The sequence below is a fragment of the Monodelphis domestica genome, chromosome 3 (genome assembly GCF_027887165.1).
Source record: "Monodelphis domestica isolate mMonDom1 chromosome 3, mMonDom1.pri, whole genome shotgun sequence".
Taxonomy (NCBI): domain Eukaryota; kingdom Metazoa; phylum Chordata; class Mammalia; order Didelphimorphia; family Didelphidae; genus Monodelphis; species Monodelphis domestica.
This window is the reverse complement of record NC_077229.1, coordinates 397,680,348-397,699,038: the sequence shown is the minus strand read 5'-3', so window position 1 is coordinate 397,699,038 and position 18,691 is coordinate 397,680,348. Positions and strand designations below refer to the sequence as shown.

The 18,691-nt window shown below is 38.5% G+C and overlaps 1 protein-coding gene across 1 annotated transcript in view; it reads left to right on the top strand.

The window, feature by feature from the left end:
* Positions 1-18,691, top strand: part of SLC6A19 (solute carrier family 6 member 19) — a 51,150-nt gene that overhangs the window by 15,709 nt on the left and 16,750 nt on the right. The window contains exons 2-6 of the mRNA XM_003340599.4: positions 4,622-4,762; positions 10,000-10,137; positions 11,921-12,102; positions 13,714-13,824; positions 15,376-15,488. Of these exons, the coding sequence (XP_003340647.1) occupies positions 4,622-4,762; positions 10,000-10,137; positions 11,921-12,102; positions 13,714-13,824; positions 15,376-15,488 (685 nt within the window). The remainder of the gene's footprint in view (positions 1-4,621; positions 4,763-9,999; positions 10,138-11,920; positions 12,103-13,713; positions 13,825-15,375; positions 15,489-18,691) is intronic.

Sequence of the window (18,691 nt, the reverse complement as noted above, 5' to 3'; positions counted from 1 at the left end):
TGGTCACACGTGGAAACTGGGGACTAAAAAGCAGCCCCCAAGAAAGATAAGAAACCCATTAAACCCCCCTGAATGACTTTATTAACATACCCTTATTATTGAAATTGCTATGATTATTATTCTTACTTAGTCCCAGGAAAAATAGATGAGAGCAATATGCTTGCAGGTTTAGTACATATGTCCCACCCTGTCCCCCCAGAATATCACCAGGAGATTCCCACTTACAAAATTAAACCTAAGGATTCTTATGTACCCACTTAGATAGAACCCTCTTTTCTAGGCATAAAACTTCTGACAAATCTGTGCTCAAAATTCCCCAACCTAAAACTGGGCCATCTTGATCCTACCTTCTGACCCCACACTTAGCAACAGTGTTTTTGTTGACTATCTCCTTAGACTTCACATCTGTTGTTAGGATCTATGAAAACATGTATGTTGAGAATGAAACTGTGTGCCAAGTAGACATGTGACCATGAGGGTGTAAAATAAAGCCAAGCCTCAGCCAAGGCAGAGCAGCTTTTCCTGTGAAACCTGTGCCATGGGTTGAATATGAAAGCTGTATCCCATTCATCATTCTGCCGATGCTGTACCACCTCCAAGACCCCATCCCCTGTGGGAGGCTGGACCCCCACAGCATTAAATGAGAGGGGCAGACTAGATGGTCCAAGATCCCTTCCAGCTCAAATTCTAGGAGCCTATGTTGCCTCTTTGCAAATGACCAATTTTGTGAGCTTAGACAAATTATGTCACCACTTTGTATGACAATTAATTAAGGTCAAAGACTCTACTCCCTGCATGGAGAATGGAAAACGACAAGCAGAGGTTGAGGAGTGAGACATTTCTTGGGGTTGTATGGCATTGGAGGAAGAAAGGACCTGAGGGTTTTCTCCCATCACTGGATAAATGGTGGAAGTCAGCTAAGGTCTTTTGACTGTCTCATGAGTCAATCAAAGAGCCTTCCATAAGTAGACTGACTGGTACCAGTTCTACAGATTGTCTCTGTGTTCTCTCTGAAGCACTCTCCTTACATGACACTTTAGAAGCAAGCGCTTCACCTTCTTGATTGGGAGAGATATTGACGCAGGCACCCTGGATATGAGTCAGATTTCCCAGTACAACCTCGTTAAATGATTTCTAAAAGTAAAGAGAAAGATCTAGCCTTCATTTGCCACCTTTGTGACTCCGCTCAAACCATTGAATCAAATATGGTGATATGAAGAAAAAAACCTGCCAAACAGTTATCCGCATTCATTGATGTGTGAATAAAGACTCAAACAAAGCAAAGCTTAGTAGTTTGCTCATCAAAGATATGAGCGTGGCCTAATGCTTGAGACCACAGAAAACCATTTATATTATGGATTTAGAATCTTTATCATTCTGTTGCTCTGGGGAATGACTGAACTTTAATCCTGACATGGTCCTCATGATACTCACATAATCTGACAAGGTTTTAGTAGCATTTGCTAAATATTAACATTCTAACCTTTGCCAGATAATAATTGAGGCATAATTTCTCTCTGCCAAAGATATTGGAAGCATACTCTTATCAAATTTTAAAAGTTCAGTTGAATTAATAGGTATTTATTAAATGAATGAACTAGAAAGGGCATTTTAGGGGGGGTTCTTATTCAGTGAAAATTGGCTTCAAAGCTTATATAGAGCAGCTGTACTAGTGATATGAATCTTAGTATAAAAGCAAACTGTTTGCTTGGGATTAAAAAAAGAAAAAACAAATTGGACGCAGCTAGATGGTCCAGTGGATTAAGAGTCAAGGCTAGAGATGGGAGGTTCTGGCTTCAAATCTGATCTCAGATACTTCCTAGCTGTGTGACCCTGGACAAGTCACTTAATCTCCATTGCCTAACCCTTACTGATCTTCTGCCTTGGAACCAATTGATTCTAAGATAAGAGGGAAAGGGCTTAAAAAAACAGCAACAGATTATGACATAACACAACTCATTAGTTTAGTTAATCATGGTGATTCTTACTAATACATATGCTAGCATGCATAGATATTCATATTCATGGACAAAATTAGCTAACTAGAGGAAACTGCCTTATGATTTAGAGATCAGAAATAACCCTGTTCCAGGGGCAGTTGGGTGGCTCAGTGGATTGAGAGCCCAGCCCAGAGATGGGAGATCCTGGGTTCAAATCTTGCCTCAGATACTTCCTAGCTGTGTGACCCTGAGCAAGTCACTTAACCCCCATTGCCTAGCCCTTACCACTCTTCTGCCTTGGAACCAATACCCAGTATTAATTCCAAGACGGAAGGTAAGGTCTTAAAAAAAAAAAAAGAACCCTGTTCACAGACTTTCTAGTAATCAACATTAGGTAGTACACAGAATAGGGAGATGCATGCAGAAATATTTGCTGCTGTGATAAAAACGGACCCAGTGCTGCATCTTAAATGAGGAGTAATTCTCTGTGGATGAGAAAGTCCTCCAAATGCTCCTGTTTGTCATGACATTGTATGGATTTCATCAAGCACCAGAAAATTGCAATGCCTCCTATAAGACCTCAGTAATCAATCACTCAAAGAAGTTTGGGCAATCTATCCATACAGTCAAGACCAATGGATGGAGAGTGTCTATTGACCAGAATTCACCATGTATCACAATGTATAATAAATACCCATTCAAGCCTGTCTGCTAACACGTATATCTGTGACAGACAATAAAAATGGACAGTGAGCTGAGCTCAAAGTTGAAAAAGGAAGAAAGCAAGTTGTATTGTTTTGGGGAAAACAATTTCACTCAAAGATATTTTATTTTCCTAATTACATGTAATAATAATTTTCAAGATACATTTTCCAAAATGATAAGATCCAAACTGTCTCCGTCCCTCCCTTCCCTACTCCAGCTCAGAGGTGGTAAGCCATTTGATTTGAACCATGTATGTATTATTATGCAAAAGGCACTTCCATATTGGTCATTGTCAGTAGAGCACACTCATGCAAAACCCAAACCACAAAATAAAACTGTAAATAAAGTGATGTGAAAGATAGTATGCTTTGATCTGCATCCATCCAACTCTTAACAGTTCTTTCTCTGGAGGTGGATAGCATTCCCTGTCATAAGTCCTTCAGAATTGTCTCAGATCATTGAGTTACTGAGAAGAGCCAAATTTTCACAATTGATCATTGTATAATATTGCTATTACTGTGTACAATGTTCTCCCAGTTCTGCTTATTTTGCTCTGCACTGGTTCACGTAGATCTTTCCAGCTTTTTCTGAAGTCATCCTGCTTATCTATAAGTATTCCATCACCAATATGTACTACAATTTGTTCAGCCATGCCCCAGTTGATGGACATCCCCTCAAATTTCCATTTCTTTGCCACCACAAAAAGAGCTGCTATAAATATTTTTGTTCAAATAGGTCCTTTCACTTTGAGGCATATTTTAAAACATTTTCCCAACTTTTCAAACCTAATACATCTTCCAGGACCCAACTCAAATCCCACCTCCTTCACAAAGCCTTTCCAGATTAAAACCACTACCAGTTGTTTGATTTTTGAACTCATAGTAGCATTAATTGTCTTCATATATCAAGCAATGGCTCATACTCTGCCTTGGGATATATCTTATGCAGCCATTATTTTATTTAATTCTACTGTTAACTTTTCATGTTATGTTAGAAATGAGACAGTATGGTTTAGTAGAATGAGTTCTGGTTTGGAAGCCTGAAGACCTGGATTCAAATATCACCTTAGATACTCACTGGCTGTGTGACTTTGGATAAGTCACTTATCATTCTAGGCCATAGTTTCTTCTTCTGAAAAATGAAGGTGGGAAGCAAGGATGGACTATACAGCCTCTGAAGTCTCTTGCAGTTGTATATTTGTAATCCTATATTTATGCTACATACTTTCAACTAGATGTTATGCTCCTAGAGAGCAGAGAACAGGCTTTATATTACTATGTAGGTCCATAATAATGTTTTAAAATATGCCTCAAAGTGAAAGGATCTATTTGAAAAATAATACCAGGCACAAAGCAGGTTATTTTTGTATTTATTAACTAAACAGCATCATGATATGGTAGGAAAAATACATTTGCTCCGGAGTCAAAGGATCATGTTCCAAATCTTACCTCTGACACTTTCTACCTGGAGGATCTTATGCAAATGATATAATCTTCCTGGGCTTCAACTTTCTCATATTTGTGATGACCTTGATGGGCTTGGTGGCCTCTGAGTTCCCTCGTCATGGTAGTTAGTCCCATGATCCCTGATACTTTGTAGTGTGTTTTCTTTCTTGTTGCTACGATGTGATTCCTTTCTAAATTGAGTATTTACAGGAAATGCTTAAAGAACTCACTTATAAAGAATCTCTAAGGAGAAGTTAGGTGACTCTGTGTACTGAAAGCCAGATCTAGAGACAGGAAGTCCTAGGTTCAAATCTGATCAGATGCTTCCTACTTATGTGACGCTGGTAAAGTCACTTTACTACATTTGCCTGGGTTTTACAGTTCTTCTACCTTAGAAATCATCTAAAACACAAGACAAAGGTTAAAAAAAATTCAACCAATACTCTCCAGACCCCAAGTCATGAGTCTTTTTTATGCTATTTTTTTAGCATCAGAAATATAATACTTATTTGTCTTCTTTTTCAATTCTAGGAGCCTTCATGATCCCATTCCTCATTCTGCTGATCCTTGAGGGTGTGCCCTTGCTTCATCTGGAGTTTGCCATTGGACAAAGGCTGAGGAAGGGCAGTGTTGGCGTCTGGAGCTCTATTCATCCCACCCTTAAGGGAGTAGGTAGGTAAGCCATTAGGACTTAAACTGGCCTTAACAGGTCAACCAGAGATGGAATGTGTTCATGAAGCAAACTCTGATCCTGTATCTTTGGTTTCCTTTATGCTGTTCCAATGCAGAATTCAATCATTGCAGTGAGTTTGTTTAATGCTTAGAACACAATACCAAGTCATCAAAGAGCTTGCTCTACTGGTAGGGGTTTGGGAGTAGGGATAGAGGAGGGAGGGGTAAGAGTGTTACAGGTGTACAGATAAGTATGGTACCAAGTAGACAGTGATGAGGAAGAAGAAGAAAACCTCACAAAATGTTCCAGGGATATTTGAGGAAGACAAGATTACTTTTACTCTGAGGCTAGAGAGTATGGGGGAAGACTCCATCAAAGAACAGACTTCTGAGAACCGCAGAAAAGAGCAGGATTCTGAAAGACATGGGTGGGAAGGAAGTACATTCAAGACACTGGGGTGGTCTGCATGAATATACAGAGGCGGTTTGGAGATAAATTTGTCATCTAATTTGAATGGAATATAAAGTTCCTGAAGGGAAACACTGGGAAAAGGCAAGACAGGTATTGTAGAGCTAGATCATGGATATATTCAAATACTAGGCTTATCTGCTCTTGCCATCTCCATCCTTCTGACATCATCTCCTTCTTTATCATTTGTTTCAGTCTCTGATAAAACAGCGACCCTGCTCCTTGCCAAGACTTATCTCTCAACATATGCACCCTCAAATCCATTCCCTCTTATCTTTTCTAGTAGATTGTCCCCACTGTCATCCTCACTGTTTTTCTGATCTTCAAGCTCTTGCTTTCTTCTGCCTAAAAACATGGTTATATCTCCTCCATCTTTAAAAAGCAATCACTTAATCTAACCAACCCAGCTATATAGAATCCTATAGATCTCTTCCCTTTCTCAGTTAAACTCCTTTTAAAAAACTGTCTTTACTAAGTGTCTCCACTTTCTTTTCTTCTTTCTTCTAAACTTTCTTTAGTCTGGCTTCTGACCTCCTCATTCAATAGACATTTTTCTTTCTAAAGTTACCAGTGATCCCTTAATGGCCAGTTCTTGAGCTCTATGTAGCATTTGGCACTGTTGAGCATCCCCTAGTCTAGATATTGTCTCCTCTTTGGGTTTTCATAACCCTGCTCTCTTCTGGTTCTACTCCTCATCCTTATTTACTAGATAATTATCTATATGATGCCTGTTAATTGTAGACTGTATCCTAAGACTCTGTCTTGGGCCCTTGTTCCATTTCCCTCTTGCTGGGTGATCTCATCACCTTCTATGAATTCAATTGGGATCACTAAGTAGATGACTCCCAGAGGAAGCATTAAAACGGCAGTTTAGAAGAATGGAATGAGTTCTGGATAGGGAATCATGAGAAATGCCAGATTCTAGGGCAGAAGGTAAGAGTGTAAAAAAAAAAAGAGGAAGTGATATAAGTATTAAATAAGGTAATGAAAAAGTGAATGGTGATAAGGGAGAGAAAATGAAATAGGCTGTGGGAGATTTAATAGGTGTTGGTGTTAGAAGGTGAGGATGGAGAGAAGAATCAAAAATGACTATAAAGTTTTAAACTTGGGTAACTGAGACGATGATGATAGATGCCCTCATGAGAAAGAGGGAAGTTGGAAGGACCAGCAAATCTAGGGAGAAGGTAATGAATTCCCCATTTGTATTTATTGAAGTAGCAATCACAGAAGCTAAAAAACAGAAGCTTTTTGAAGGCAGAGAAAATTTGGTTTTAATCTTTTTTTGAAAAATAAAACTTTATACTGTCCATCTTAGAATCAATGCACTACAATTTGGTTCCAAGACAGAAGAGTAGTAAGGGCTAGACAACGGGGGCTAAGTGACTTGCCCAGGGTCACACATATAGAAAGTGTCAATGGCTAGATTTGAACTCAGGATCTCCTGTCTCAAAGTAGTGAGTAGGAATTCATTACCTTCTCCCTAGATTTGCTGGTCTTTCCAACTTTCCTCTTTCTCATGACGGAATCTATCATCATCATCTCAGTTACCCAGACTCAAAACTTTAAAGTCATTTTTGATTCTTCTCTCCTTCCTCCTGTCTCTAAGCCTAGATCTCAATCCACTGAGCTGCCAAGCTATGCCCCAAAATTTGATTTTAATCTTCATATTCCCAGAAATTAGTAAAGTACCTTCCCCATACTTGGTGCTTTACAAATGTCTGATCTGAATTGAGTTGAAGCTGCCATGCTATTATATGTGCTCAGTACTATACCTATTGGTTTAATAATAATTTTAATTATAAAATACTTTATCTTTTTAGAATACTTACAAGCCTATTTTTTCATATGAGGCTCCCCTATGAAAAAAATAATTAACAGTGTAAGAGATTGTATGATAGGTTTCAAAAGGATGGTCTAAACCAGAGGTGTCAACCACACAGCCTGGCCCCAACACTCCCCAGTGCAGGCCAATCCAGATTAAAATGTAACTCAGAAATATTTAACAAAATAAATAAAAACATAATACAACATGGAAAATGTTAACATAGGGTTTTCTAAGTCAACATGTAGCTCACAGGGATCCTTATGTGTGGTTTAGTGAGCCTGTTTCTATTTGAGTTTGACTTCTCTGGTATAGATCAATCAATGCTACAAGAGTTTAGAGGAAGGAGAGATCTTTGCGGTGTGAAGAATAAAAATGCTCAGAAGCTGGATTCTAGGTGAGAAAAATCAATTTATTGATTAGACCAGCAATAACCAATGAATTAATTAGTCCAGGATCTGTTGGTGATCAAAGACAATTCATTCAGAATCTTAAATCATTTAAATACCATTTTGAAAGCTCATTATTCAGTCCTTCCCAAGATATCTCTAATTGGTGGATACCTAATAAAGAGGCTGGTTAATAGTTTTTCAGTCCCTCCTTGATCCCCTCATGATGATGGGGGAGATCCTATGTCTGATCACAGGATTCCAATATCTTGCTTATATAGATAGGTCTAGTTAAGATTGACTTTCATTGTTCATCCTTATGAGGAAATAAAGGATATGGCCATCCCACATCCTTAGACATACTTTATTAGAGCCAGATTTGTTTACCAGAAAAAATGAATCTTAGATTCTTAATCATTCCAATTATCTTTTTTTCCTTTTAAAATTTTTATTTAATTAATCAATTTAGAATATTTTCCCATGGTTACAGGATTCATGTTCTTTCCCTCCCCTCCTTCCATCCCCCTCCCACAGCCAACAAGCAATTCCACTGGGTTTTACATGTGTCATTGATCAAGACCTATTTCCATATTTTTGTTATTTGCACTAGGGTGATCATTTAGAGTCTACATCCCCAATCATATCCCCATTGATCCATGTGATCAAGCAGTTGTTTTTCATCTGTGTTTCTACTCCCACAGTTCTTCCTCTGAATGTGGATAGGTTCTTTCTCATCAGTCCCTCAGAAATGTTGAACAATCATCCTAATATTAGAAAATGCTCTGGGGAAAGAAATGTAGGGTGCCATTCTTAGGTCTATCAGGACAAAGAATGAGGAAAAGTCTTGAAAAATGCCATGTTATGGAGCAGTATGAGAAACAAAATGATATAGTGGTGAGAATATATCTCAGTGGAGAAGAGTGGTTAGGGGAGACTTAGAAAAATGAAAATAACTTGAGCACAAAGAACAGAGGGCGAGTGAGCAAGAAAGGAACATACATTAAGATGCAGAAACCATATTTGGGGAACAAGAAAATGGGAAGTTATTGAAGAGGAGTCAAGCAAGAGGATAAAATGGAGAGGTATGTTATATTTGATCCTAGAGGTGATAGGAAATAATTGTAGGCATTTGAACAGGGAAGCAATAAGGCGGATCTGGCAGCAACAGGTCAGACAAATTGGAATGGAGCAAAAATACCAGTCAGGAAGCTTTCATAAGAGTCAGCAAGAGAGTCTGAACTATTTATGGCAATGAGAATGTGAAAGAAGAGATGGATGTGAAAAACATTAAAGGAAAGAATAAGTAGCATTTAATGACAAATAGAATATAAGTACAAGGGAAAAGAAAGTTTTAAAATTATTCAATTTTTCATGCCTGGAGGCTTTGGGAGAATAGGATCCTAATAGCAGCACCCATTTATATATAAATATGGATGTTCTAATTATAAATTATTCTTATACATTTTTTAAATTGATCTCTAAGAACTATTAATTAGGCAATATCTTTTTTTAGCCTAATTAGAATTACATTGCATAATGCAATGTAATAAAACTGGTCCTCTGTACTCTATAATTCATGCCTTTGATATTGGCTCCCTCCCTTCCCACCTCCAAGTTAGTTTGAATAGTACAAGTTTTATTGTGTCCTCACTTTGCCAAAGAAGGTCCACCCTCATGGTGTTCTAGGAGTGTTGGCTCTGCTTCACCTCCATACCATAGAAGGAGTTGATTTGGACCCCAAATAAGAAACATGAGTAAATACTTCTTCCTGCTATTGCCGAGATTGGGGTCCATTATTGTAAAACATGCAAGTGCCAGATTTTTTTCATTGTGATAACCTGATCCCCTCCTACTTTTCCAGTCTTTCTATACACACACCAGACATAGACACATACACATACACACACACCACATCATATACCACACATACGTAAATATCACACATATACAGACAATCAAAAATAATGATTAATTTCACTGAATTTTCTTTCTTTACAAAAATTCTTTGTGATAATGGAGGGTTTTCTTGGAGGAAGGATACAGGAAGAAATCTAGGTAATGTGAAAACAAAAGACATCAACAAAAAAACTATTTTCTAAAAAGCTATTAAGTTGTCTGAAATGTACAGGTGTCCCAAAATTCTTAGTGTGGCTTAAGACCCTAATAGCTTTTTTATATGCCTTTTGCCCTGTAGCAGCATTGGTGAAACATTGGTGCCCATTCTGTCCCACTCTCCCAGCCTGGGGGAGCTGCTCCATTCTCCATTTGACCAGCACCTGACACCATTTTTGCATGCCTGTAATTCTCAGATGGCTTGAATTTGCCCTATGGGCATTTGAGCTCAAAAACCTTTGCCAATGCTGCCCTATGGTATCCCAGAGACTTATCATGGTTTTGATTGTCAAAGGGGAATTATACGCTTGGTTTAAATGAATAGATTTTATTTGCCTGCACAGTGTCTTTACATAGAACACATATTTAATAAATATTTGCTCTCTTGAATTGAAGTGGATACATTTCATTGTAAGTTATAATAACTCTTCCTCTCTCCCTCTAGGCATTGCCTCCATGTTTGTCTCCTTCATGGTAGGCTTGTATTACAACACCATCATTGCCTGGGTCATGTGGTATTTCTTCAACTCTTTCCAAGATCCGCTGCCTTGGAGCTCTTGCCCACTCAATGAAAACCAAACAGGTATTAATGCCAGGGCCTTTGGGATCAGCCAAGGCTATCCCATCCTCCTTAGTTTTTCAGTGATTAAGATAACTGTGGGCCACTTTACCTAGTGGAACTGCAAGAAAACTGGCGTAGAAATCACATGTGTATCTTAAATGCCCTGAGCACAGGGAGGTAAATTGGAAGTTCATTATTTAGAGGAGCCCTCTGCTGAGATTGTCTTTTAACAAAATACTTTTCATTTTATATGAAGAGTTAAATAATGCACCTAAAGTATTTTGCAAACTTAAAGCAATATGTACATGCGAGTTATTGTCATTATTATTATTGTAACATCTTAATTTTTCCATTTCAGAAGTGTATATTTTGGAATTTAAGGTTTGCTCAGAATAAGACATACTTGATAGCAACATGAAATGATGTAGCTATTCTGTGTGTATGTTTTTTTTTTAAATGTATTTTAATTAGGAAAAATCTCTAGGGTCATAGGACCATAGTTTTAGAGATAGAAGAGAACTTAAAGGTTATCGAATCCACTTCCCTCTTTTTACTGATGAGGAAACAGTCTCAGAAAAACTAAGTGATTTGCTTAAGATCACACAGGTAGCAGAGGCAGAATTTAAATTTAGGAACTCTGATTCAATACCCAATTAGCTGTAAGACAGAAGGTAAGGGTTTAAGGGGGGGAAAGTGCTAGAGAAGTGTGCTTTAAAGAAACGAAGAGGAGGATGCCATTTGAATTCCCTGCACTTAGCAGTGTCTGACACAAAGAAGGACCTAATGATGATTGTTGGATCCTTAGATTGGATCATCTTCATTTATGAGCAAATAAGAGGTTGGAGGTTGTGCTACAGATTATTCTCAAAAATGGTTATTTGAAGTCATCTGCACACAGTGTGATTACTGTCTCTAAGTAGTTGTTCAAGTACCTGACTCCTAGAATTTCATAGCGAGGAAGCATCCACCCCCTCCCAAGGATGGAGTGGTCTGGGTTTATCCCTGTATTTCTAGCTACATCACCTACATGCAGATTCACAGCTTATAACTGAAGGTCCGTCCATCAGGAAGTTTGTAAGAGTGGGGCACTTTCTGGAGAATTTTGGCTCCTTTAAATGTTTTTTGAAATTATCCCTTAAGATCATGCCCCCAGGATTCACTCACCAAAACCCAGCTCCAATACAGGATTCAGCTTGAGACAGCCTGAGGCCAGATTTGAGCCTCAAAAATCATCTCAGGGTCAGTTTAGTGGCTCTGGGGATCCAGAGCCAGGCCCAGAGATATTCTAGGATTCAAATCTGGCCTCAGGTACATTCTAACTGTGTGACCTTGGGCAAATCACTTAACCTCTATTGCCTAGTCCTTATCACTCTTTTGCCTTCGAATTAATAATTCTAAGACAAAAGATAACGGTGGTTTTTTTTTTAAGTCTTTTCATAGCAAGACTCCAATGTAGATAAATTAACTTATGTCCTTTTCCTCCAGTCTAAAGTGGTTTTCTTACTCCTGTCTTTACTGAAATGTCTAAAGGGCAGTGGAAAGAGGGTGGGAAAAGTGAGCAAACTGGAGTTTTCCATTTCTCCACATCTCACTTTGTCCTTAAGCCTCTTTACTCTTGATTGAAGGATCCTCCAGGAAGCCAGCTCCTGGGAGCTCTTCCAAGTCTTATGCTTCAGAGGATGATGGGCTGGTGGCTTCTTCCACATAGAAAAGTCACCAAAGTTCTCATTAACTTCCCATCAATTCATTTGCTGCAAAATCAGTGTCAGAACATTTACCAAAGCCTGTTTTGTTCCTTTTTCAGGTTATATAGAGGAATGTGCCAAGAGTTCTTCAGTGGATTATTTTTGGTATCGAGAAACTTTAAATATTTCTACCTCCATTGACGATTCAGGATATATTCAGTGGTGGATCTTGCTGTGTTTGACATGTGCTTGGAGTGTCCTTTATGTGTGTACTATCAGGGGCATTGAAACAACTGGAAAGGTATTTGGGTTTAAAATGATTGGTGTCATGGCAGGGATTGGGAAGAGGGAAGGGGGGAAATAGAAGGAGCAAGTATAACTTTTTTTAAAAATGGTAGCCTCTTAGCTAGAGAATACTCCTGGGATCATAAATTGGGAGCTAATAGAAACCTTAGATAATAATAATTATTATTATTATAGCAAGCATTTATGTAGTATTTTAAGGTTTATGAAACATTTTACAAATGTAATTTCCTTTGATTCTCACAACTCTGGGAAAGCAGGGCTTGTTATTATCTTCATTTACAGTTGAAAAAACTGAAGTAAACAGTTTAAATAACTTCTCTAGGATCATCAATAAGTGACTGAAGTGGGATTTGAAGTCAGGAAGATGAATTTTCTTGATTCCAGGCCTGTTACTCTATCCACTAGGCAACCTTGCTGTAAATATAGGCACTTTAATTGTTCTATGATTATTTATGAAATAGTTTACAGGATTTTATTTGTCAGTAATTGTATTGCCTTTGCATGCCTCCGTTTTTTCCAGGACACCTGCCCACTCAGAGAACAACATAAAAAACAAAACTTGCCTCCCCTTGGCCAGTCCAGACATCTGGCCATCTAACTTGTATTTGCTTTGGGGCTCAGAATAGGGGTTGGGGAGAATTAATTCCACTCTGGCCAATACTGCTGAGAAATGACACCTTTTTAAAAAGAAACGGCTGCAACACATACTTCCTATTGTTGCCTCCACTCATTTATTTGTTCATATAATAAATATTTATTGGGTGCCTACTATGTGCGAGGCACAGGGGATATCAAGCTTAGCTGAAGAAGCTTTCATTCTATGGGGAGGAAACAACATGAACCCATAAATACAAACTATGCAAAGTAAATACAGCTAAAGGAGAGTACTAGGAACTTTGAGTTTGGGATTAGGCTTCAGATGCAAGGGGCCACTTGAGCTGAGCTTTAATGGAGCCCAGGCATCCTCTAAAGCAGAGGTGAGGAGGAAGGAAGGGCATGACAGGCACCAGCATTCTCTGCAAAGGGATAGAGGCAGGTGGGACAGACAAGCTAAACTAAAGAGTGTGAAGGATATAAATGTGCAGTAATCCAGGAAAAGTAGGCTAGAAGCAGACTCTGATGGGAATTAAATAACACAGAAGCCTGTATTTTATCCTAAAGGGAATAGGGAATCACAGGAACCTTTTGAATAGGACAGTGACCTGATCAGACCTTGCTTTAGAAATATCAATTGGGCAACTGCAAGCAAATGGAATGGAGACAGGAGAGAGTAAAAGCAGGGAGGCCAATGAGAAAGGAGGCTTTTTGCGAAGTGATAAGGACTTGAATTCAAGTGGTGGGAGTGGGAATGGAGAGAAGGGGATGGGTGCAAGAGGTATTTCATAGAGAAAAGTAACAAAACTTAACAATTGTGCTTTTATTCTTATTAGACAAACTATTATCAATTTAGATTCATCGGATCATAAGATTTCAGAGCTGAAAAGGAGCTATGTTTATGATAAAGTATTTTGTTCTTTTGGGGGGTTGGGTGTTTTTTTTTTGTTTGTTTGTTTTCAGCAATGTTTCTAATTTGACATTTTAAAAAATAACTTTGCTTCCCTTTTAGGCTGTGTATATCACATCAACTCTTCCTTATATTGTCTTGACCATTTTTCTTATCCGTGGCTTGACATTAAAGGGGGCCACCAATGGAATTGTCTTCCTCTTCACACCGAATGTAAGCACTTTTGTCTGCTCTATCCAGCAATAGAAATATTGTTTGAAGAATGACTTGTGTATGTCAACCTCTAGAGAAGGAACTAGATAAATAAATATAAGTAGATATAAGATATAAATAGATGCAAGGATAAATAAAGATAAATAGAAATAATCAAGTGAGCCTTAGTGTGGGGAGGGGAAGGAGGAAGGGAGAGACCTTCAAATTTTACTGTAGCAAACAAATAAATAAATCATTTAAGACATTTTAGAGTACACCTGGCCGTGGGGCTAAGAAACATAGTTGAATAGATTCAGTCCTGGATCAGGCTCTATTTTCTGACTAAGAGTAATCCATAGGCATCTCCTGTCAGTACTTCTTGTCCTCTCACCATTTTCCTACTTCTTCCTGCCCATGTTAATATTAAGGGACGTGGGTGTTCCTGGTGGGAGCTTTGGCGATTTTCCATTTTTCTTTTGGGGGCAATTATTGTCTAATGGGGGCAAATGGGATGTGCTCTAGCAGGTGTTGGGGGGAAGCTGCTGTTTACTCTCATGAAACCTAAATATAACATCCCCTAAAGCAGCTATGAGATGATCCTGCCAATTTATAGTTTATCCCTTTCAAAGTTTATAAAAATTCCCCAAGAACCATTCAAATTTTTCCCTGGTCACATTCTTTATAGAACTTTGTTTTCTTCATTTAAAGAAGAAATTACAGAGTTAGGTGAAAGTTAGTTTGACTCTTACTCTCTGAGTGGTGAAACATATATATCTATATATCTATATCTGTATGGAAAGAGACAGAGACACACCACAGAGAGAGAGAGAGAGAGAGAGAGACAGACAGACAGACAGAGACAGAGAGAGGCAGAGAGAGAGACAGAGAGAGACACAGAGAGAGACACAGAGAGAGAGACAGAGAGACAGAGAAACAGAGAGAGACAGAGAGAGAGAGAGAAACAGAGAGACAGAGAGAGAGAGAGAGAGAGAGAGAACCTTTAGCTTCTGTCTTAGAATCAATATTAAGAATTGGTTCCAAGGCAGAAGAGCTATAAGGGTTAGGCGATTGGGGTTAAGTGATTTGCTCAGGGTCACCCAGCTAGGAAGTATCTGAGGTCAAATTTGAACCCAGGACCTCCCATCTCCAGACCCCAACAGAAGCTATTACTAATGCCAAAGAATTAGCTTCTACACAGATGCTCTGCTCCCTTTCAAGAATTTTCTAGAATATTTTTAGACTCATCAAAACATTTAGCATTCTACATCATTGGTACTGACTGTATTCATGATAACCCACGTGTTTTCTACTCCCTCCCAACCACATGTACTACTACTTGCTCATTTGCTGAGCAATATTAGCAATAAAAAGAATTGGTTCCCAACATTCGGGAAAGAACCAGGAAATTTAATTTCCATGAAATCCATAGGCATCCCTTGCTTCCTGGTTTTTTTTTTTTCCTCATTGGAACAGAGTGCTTTCCTATAAAGCAGAAAAGAGGGAGATGGATTGTGGAACTCTTGAATAACTGAATGACATACAGGATTAATTCTTTTTTATTTGATTCTGCAGGTCACAGAACTAGCTAATCCTGTCACGTGGTTGGATGCTGGAGCCCAAGTGTTTTACTCATTCTCCCTGGCCTTCGGAGGCCTCATTTCCTTCTCCAGTTACAATTCTGTACAGTAGGTATCTGACACAAAGAAAAAGTTATACTTGGTTCCTGGTTCGAGACGTAGTCTAGAAAGAGCCCATGGACAAATTACTTAATTACTATCTATCTCAGTTTCTCTCTCTGTAAAACAGAGATAACAACAACTCCCATATCTACTTCAAATTGTATATTAAGATGAAAAGAAAGAATGCATATGAAAGCCCTTCAAAAAGTAGGAATGTTTTCTAAGTCATCAGGTGAGTAAAAACTCTGCTCTTTGAATGAATGGGAGATCCATCTAAACTTTTTTTGTGTAAACCTTTACCTTCCCTCTTAGAATCAATACTGTGCGTTGGTTCTAAGGCAGAAGAGTGCTAAGGGCTAGGCAATGGGGGTTAAGTGACTGGCCCAGGGTCACACAGTCAGGAAGTGTCTCGGGTAAGATTTGAACCCAGGACCTCCCATCTCTGGGCCTGACTCTCAATCCACTGGGCTACCCAGCTGCCCCCCATCTAAACTATTATATATAAATATATATATATATATATATATATATATATATATATATTCAGAAAGAAATATAGTTTTAGTACTTTCAAGGACATAGATTACTGCAATCTTTGATGCTTTGATATTAACATATACAAAAATCAAGAATAAAATTGCCAAGAACAGATCTTCAAGTGATCTGCTTTAGTAAATATTCATAAATGATTTATTCTTGAAGTCTAGACTCCTTCACTCTCTACTATAAAAGCTAATCAGTGAATAAGAATTGTCCAGTCTTTCTTCCTAAAGTTTCTCATATTTATACTTTTCTTTCCATTCCCACTTTTCCTTTACATTCCAAAACTACTGGTCTGGTTCAGACTCCCATTATCTCAAACCCAAACCATCATAATGGCCTCTAATCTGGCTTCTCTATAGCTCTCTCTCCTTAACTCCACAGTTACTCCACAAGTTGAAATTCATGGCCCTCCCCAATCTGATCCCAATATTCCTTTAATTCAGTTTAAAAACATGTTCTAAGTGCCTACTATGTATAAAACATTACGGTAGTTGTTGTGGGGTTCAAAGACAAAAATGAAATATTCTTTTCCTTAAGGATCCCCTGTTTTTTTGGTGGGGTGGTAGTAGGGAAATGGGAAATTGGTCAAGGGAACCTGGCCTGGGTGAATTCCTGTGATTAAAGGAAGAAAAGAACAAAGAAGAGTCCAAACAAAGTCCTACAGGAATATTTGAGGAACTTCCTGGTTATATGCTCCTGGGCAAGTTACTTGATCCCTTTTGCCTAACCCTTAACGTTCTTCTGCCTTGGAACCAATACTTAGTATTGATTCTAAGATGGAAGGTAAGAGTTTTTTTAAAAAAAAGAGTATTTGAGGCAGGAGACAGAGAGAATAGTCAACTGGGAAAATCCAGCAGTGACCTACAGAAAAGATGGCGCCCAAGATGAGCCATGAAGAAAACTTTCCCAGCTGTCTTGCTTTTGACACCATCGAAAGAACCTCCAACATCAGCCAGAGTAATCTGTTACTCATTGCTCCATGCCTCTGTCATTTTTCCTACCTGGGCAGGTCTCTCCTCTGTTCCATTTGCCCAAATCCTACCTTATCCTTCAAGACCTGTTTTCAAAGTCCTCTCTCCTATTCATGAGGGTCAAGTGAGATAATACATGTAAAGCATTTTGCAAACCTTAAAGTGCCTTATAATTATTAGTCATTAATTTTGTCTATTCACATGCATATTGTACATATATATATGTATATATATATATATACTTATATATACAAATATATAAATGACTCATGTCCCACTCTTTGTGACACCGTTAGGGGTTTTCTTGATAAAGATGTTAGAATTGTTTGCCATTTCCTCCTCTAGTCCATTTTATAGATGGGGAACTGAGGCAAATAGGATTCAGTGACTTGCCCAGGGTCATACAGTTAGCAAGAATATGTGGTCAAATTTGAACTTGGGACTTTTTGATTCCATGGCCCGCACTCTATCCACTGAGCCATTTAGCTGCCCATTATTTATATTATATATTTCTCAATGAAGCTTTTCCAGACTCCATTAGCCTTGGTGATCTCTTTCTCTCTTGAGGTCATAGATCCTAACTGTCTGCCCCATTCATCGACCAATGAGTCATGTATTGCCTTGTAATATCTATCATTGTCTTCTACTATTTTATAACTTTTCATATATTTATACACTGTGTCCCAAAGTATGTTAGAAACTCATTGGTGGCTAATGAACTCATCATCAGCATCATTACCACAGTAGCTAACATTTCTATAGCACTTGCTATGTACAAGGCACTATGCTAAGTGCTTTACAAAGATCATCTCATTTGATCCTCATAACAACCCTGGGAGATCGATAGTGTTATTTTTATCTCCATTTTACAGATAAGGAAACTGAGACAAACAGGGTCTTAAGTGAACTTGCTTAAGGTCACACAGCTAGTAAATGTCCAAGGTCAGATTTGAACTCAGGTCTTCCTGACTCCTGGACCAGCCCCCTAGGCACTGTCCAACCTAGGGTCAGAGAAGGGGCCAGGGAGCCAGAAAAAGGACTGTACGTGAGAGAGCATGCTTCATCAGATCTCTAAGGTGTCTTCTAGCTCTGAATTCACTATCCTCTCACACAGAGTGGGCTGGAGATTGCTTCGTAGCTTGGGGAGAGTCCAAAAAGAACTGACCTGGGACTCCAAATACCCGAGTATTTGTCTCAGCTCTGCTAGTAACTTATTGTGGAACCTTAAACTACTTCCACTCCCTGGGCTTCTATTTCCTCACTTGTAAAATAACAGGGCTACGCTAGGTGACCTTTAATGGCTCCCCAGCTCCAGCCTTCTGATCCAGATCTTTAATTAGGGCCTGGGAATGCTGTAGGCACGTTGGAAACAGACCAGTTACGGAAATTAAATGTGTCTCCTGGGTCTAATGCACCTTGCCTTTTCACTGAATAAATAGGACACATTTGAACTTGCTGAAGATTTTTTTTCTTTCAAAAATTCTTTTTTATTATGAACTTAGCAAATACCAATGCACTTGGACATTTCCAGGTGCAAGTTTCTGAATATTACATATATATGTATATGATTTATATATTTGATATTTATATATACACATAATATAAATATATATCACATGTATATTTTAAACCCTTCCCTTCTGTCTTAGAATCAATATTGTGTGTTGGTTCTAAGGCAGAAGAGCGATAAGAACT